General features: G+C 50.2%; 1 protein-coding gene across 6 annotated transcripts in view; it reads right to left on the bottom strand.

Moving 5' to 3' along the window:
• The window catches only part of erg (ETS transcription factor ERG), a 72218-nt gene that overhangs the window by 7387 nt on the left and 59831 nt on the right, over positions 1-5000 (bottom strand). For all 6 annotated transcript variants that reach the window (XM_081353696.1, XM_081353693.1, XM_081353694.1 and 3 more), the window contains one exon: positions 2936-3139. In XM_081353696.1, coding sequence (XP_081209822.1) covers positions 2936-3139 — 204 coding nt within the window. The remainder of the gene's footprint in view (positions 1-2935; positions 3140-5000) is intronic.

Genomic DNA, 5000 nt, shown 5'->3' with positions numbered 1-5000 from the left:
ATCCCATCGAGACCGCCCTTCCAGAGTCTCCTCCCGTCAAGACCACCCTTCCAGAGTCTCTAACCGCCGAGATTGCCCTTCCAGAGTCTCCTCCCGTCAAGACCACCCTTCCAGAGTCTCGTTCTGTCGAGACCGCCCTTCCAGAGTCTCCTCCCGTCAACACCGCCCTTCCAGAGTCTCGTTCTGTCGAGACCGCCCTTCCAGAGTCTCGTTCCATCGAGATCGCCCTTCCAGAGTCTCGTTCTGTCGAGACCGCCCTTCCAGAGTCTCGTTCTGTCGAGACCGCCCTTCCAGAGTCTCGTTCTGTCGAGACCGCCCTTCCAGAGTCTCCTCCCATCAAGACCACCCTTCCAGAGTCTCGTTCTGTCGAGACCGCCCTTCCAGAGTCTCCTCCCGTCAAGACCACCCTTCCAGAGTCTCGTTCTGTCGAGACCGCCCTTCCAGAGTCTCCTCCCATCAAGACCACCCTTCCAGAGTCTCGTTCTGTCGAGACCGCCCTTCCAGAGTCTCCTCCCGTCAAGACCACCCTTCCAGAGTCTCCTCCCGTCAACACCGCCCTTCCAGAGTCTCGTTCTGTCGAGACCGCCCTTCCAGAGTCTCCTCCCATCAAGACCGCCCTTCCAGAGTCTCGTTCTGTCGAGACCGCCCTTCCAGAGTCTCCTCCCGTCAAGACCACCCTTCCAGAGTCTCCTCCCGTCAACACCGCCCTTCCAGAGTCTCGTTCTGTCGAGACCGCCCTTCCAGAGTCTCCTCCCGTCAAGACCACCCTTCCAGAGTCTCCTCCCGTCAACACCGCCCTTCCAGAGTCTCGTTCTGTCGAGACCGCCCTTCCAGTCTCGTCCCGTGGAGACCACCCTTTCAGAGTCTCATCCCATCGAGACCGCCCTTCCAGAGTCTCGTTCCATCGAGATCGCCCTTCCAGAGTCTCGTTCTGTCGAGACCGCCCTTCCAGAGTCTCGTTCTGTCGAGACCGCTCCTTCCAGAGTCTCCTCCCATCAAGACCACCCTTCCAGAGTCTCGTTCTGTCGAGACCGCCCTTCCAGAGTCTCCTCCCGTCAAGACCACCCTTCCAGACTCTCTTTCTGTCGAGACCGCCCTTCCAGAGTCTCCTCCCATCAAGACCACCCTTCCAGAGTCTCGTTCTGTCGAGACCGCCCTTCCAGAGTCTCCTCCCGTCAAGACCACCCTTCCAGAGTCTCGTTCTGTCGAGACCGCCCTTCCAGAGTCTCCTCCCGTCAAGACCACCCTTCCAGAGTCTCGTTCTGTCGAGACCGCCCTTCCAGAGTCTCCTCCCATCAAGACCACCCTTCCAGAGTCTCGTTCTGTCGAGACCGCTCTTCCAGAGTCTCCTCCCGTCAAGACCGCCCTTCCAGAGTCTCGTTCTGTCGAGACCGCCCTTCCAGAGTCTCCTCCCGTCAAGACCACCCTTCCAGAGTCTCGTTCTGTCGAGACCGCCCTTCCAGAGTCTCGTTCTGTCGAGACCGCCCTTCCAGTCTTGTCCCGTGGAGACCGCCCTTCCAGAGTCTCATCCCATCGAGATCGTCCTTCCAGAGTCTTGTTCCATCGAGACCGCCCTTCCAGAGTCTCCTTCCATCGAGACCACACTTCCAGAGACTCGTTCCATCGAGATCGCCCTTCCAGAGTCTCGTTCTGTCGAGACCACCCTTCCAGTGTCGTCCCGTGGAGACCGCCCTTCCAGAGTCTCGTTCCATCGAGATCGTCCTTCCAGAGTCTTGTTCCATCGAGACCACACTTCCAGAGACTCGTTCCATCGAGACCGCCCTTCCAGAGTCTCGTTCTGTCGAGACCACCCTTCCAGTGTCGTCCCGTGGAGACCGCCCTTCCAGAGTCTCGTTCCATCGAGACCGCCCTTCCAGAGTCTCCTCCCGTCAAGACCACCCTTCCAGAGTCTCGTTCTGTCGAGACCGCCCTTCCAGAGTCTCCTCCCATCAAGACCACCCTTCCAGAGTCTCGTTCTGTCGAGATCGCCCTTCCAGAGTCTCCTCCCGTCAAGACCACCCTTCCAGAGTCTCGTTCTGTCGAGACCGCCCTTCCAGAGTCTCCTCCCGTCAAGACCGCCCTTCCAGAGTCTCGTTCTGTCGAGACCGCCCTTCCAGTCTTGTCCCATGGAGACCACCCTTCCAGAGTCTCATCCCATCGAGACCGCCCTTCCAGAGTCTCGTTCCATCGAGATCGCCCTTCCAGAGTCTAGTCCCGTTGAGACCGCCCTCCCAGAGTCTCCTTCCATCGAGACCACCCTTCCAGAGTCTCCTCCCGTCGAGCCTTATTTATCAAAATACTCACTATTCACCATCATTCTTCCTCTCCTGTGTCTCCATACTGTAACAGATGCAAGATCTGATCCTGATCACCCTGTAGGGTTTATTCTGAGATAACAACCGGCTGAATGTACATTATGCCTTACATAAATATTATAAGCATGGTCTTCATAGAAAGTATAACCAACATTTCTTTACACTTTATTTAAAATATAATTCAGTTTAAAATTGTATGTTTTAAAAATCAAAATTTTATTTAAAGTTTAAATGATAATATATACATTTTCTGATTTTCGGGGGGTGGGGGGAAGTATGACCTGGACAGGTCTGATGAGATTCACACATGTCTAAATCTGATGTATTAATGCATGTTAATGAGTCATGTGAAAGTGAGGTCAGAGGTCAGTGGAGTGAATGAGGTCAGAGGTCAGCAAAGTGAATGAGGTCAAAGGTCAGTAATGAAGAGCTTATGAAGCGTCATGATGAGCAGCTGATGCACGCACACACACAGAAGAGAGAGAGACAGACAGTCGGGCAAGAGACACTCACTCTCTCTGAGGTAGTGCAGGTGAAATAGCAGGTTCTCGGCCGTGTAGCTGCCGGTCAGACACACACACACACACACACAGAGAGAGAGACAGGCGAGAGACACTCACTCTCTCTGAGGTAGTGCAGGTGAGACAGCAGGATCTCGGCTGTGTAGCTGCTGGTCAGTCGCTGGACGTCGTCTTTGCTCATCTTGCAGAGCTGCTTCCCATCGACACTGTGGAACAGAGACACGTCCACCTCCGGCAGTCCGAACTCCTTCACGGCCCACTCCAGCCACTGACACACGTGATCCGCTGACCACAGACTGGGATCTGTCACACACAGGAGCACAGGTCAATCACACACACACACACACACACACACACACACACACACACACAAACAAACACACACACACACACACACACACTCCAGCCACTGATACACGTGATCCGCTGACCACAGACCGGGATCTGACACACAGAGCACAGGTCAATCACACACACACACACACACACACACACACACACACACACACACACACACACACACACACACACACACACTCACTCCAGCCACTGACACACGTGATCCGCTGACCACAGACCGGGATCTGACACACAGAGCACAGGTCAATCACACACACACACACACACACACACACACTCACTCCAGCCACTGACACACGTTATCCGCTGACCACAGACTGGGATCTGACACACAGAGCACAGGTCAATCACTCACACAACACACACGCACACACACACAAACATCAACTGTGAATCAGTTGATTTGATTCATTTCAACATTCAATTGAAATAGAATAGTTCTGCCCTCATATTTAAAGGGGTCATGAACTGAGAATTTAAATTTTCCTTGATCTTTTGACAGTTAAGAGTTCGTTATACTATAAAAATATCCTGTAAGTTTCCAAACTCAAAACTTCCCTGTTATTCCAAAAACAGCTTTTATTGAAACCAAGGCCAGAAAACGACAGGATCTGAGAAGTGGAGATTATGACATCACAGAGCAACGAAAGACCGCCTTTCTAGAAGAATCAATACCAATACCAATACCAGGATCAATACCATTACCTTCCAAACGATCCTAATACTAGGAAAGTGTTGTTGTTTTTTCAACAATGTGAAAGTCTCAGCAGTGCATTATTTGTTTGTATTCGGTACATTTCACTGTGGATTATTTGGTAAATCAGTTGCAATTTTGGCGCAGGCTTTGCAAACAGACTTTTACAATGTGGATCTGCCAGCAGCACCACAAACATGTAAGTAACCATGTTTATTCTAACGCCTGATCTGTGATCAGTGATTTCTGATGTGTAATTATTCAAGATCAGACAGATTATCTTTCTCTTAAAATCGTTTAATACTGTTTATGCATCAGTAAATCAAGCCAGTGACTAAACAATCAACTTCACGTCGTTTCTTAGTAGGATGAAAATAATCGTATTTAAACTGTGATAAATATATATACAGAAAGCGATCAAAGAACAATCCCTTTCCAATTGCCCAAGCTGTCAATCACACAGCGCGAGTTCATCTGGACACTAGCCAAAACTCGTTATGAAATCAATGATGCTGTTACACTGCACAACAAAGCTCTTTACTGTATTTACATCGTGTTTGCATTGTTATTTGGTGAAAGCATTCGTGAGAGTGCAGAAACTGCGTTGCAATGATGAGATCACTTCATTCACGCGATCAACAGACTGTCTGTCATCTGCTCAGTGCTCATCACTGCAACCTTTCATGTGATGGGAATAGATCTAAAAATAATGCTATAATCATTACTTTTCATGATTTGTTAATCTCGATAGCTGTAATAGTAAAAACGTAGTAAAATATTTCGGGAGAGAGTTCCACATGTAATACTTGCTAGTTTACACTCAAGTCTCACTGCAGCCAATCACAGAAGTGAGCGTTTACACTGAAGTCTCACAGCCAATCACAGAAGTGGGCGTTTACACTGAAGTCTCACAGCCAATCACAGCAGTGGGCATTTACACTGAAGTCTCATAGCCAATCACAGAAGTGGGCATTTAAACTGAAGTCTCACAGCCAATCACAGCAGTGGGCGTTTACACTGAAGTCTCACATCCAATCACAGCAGTGGGCGTTTACACGGAAGTCTCACAGCCAATCACAGAAGTGGGCGTTTACACTGAAGTCTCACAGC

This window comes from Scardinius erythrophthalmus (genome assembly GCF_964197995.2).
Source record: "Scardinius erythrophthalmus genome assembly, chromosome: 23".
NCBI classification, from domain to species: Eukaryota; Metazoa; Chordata; class Actinopteri; order Cypriniformes; family Leuciscidae; genus Scardinius; species Scardinius erythrophthalmus.
Note: the sequence above shows the minus strand (reverse complement) of the source record. Positions and strands in the feature narration are given on the sequence as shown.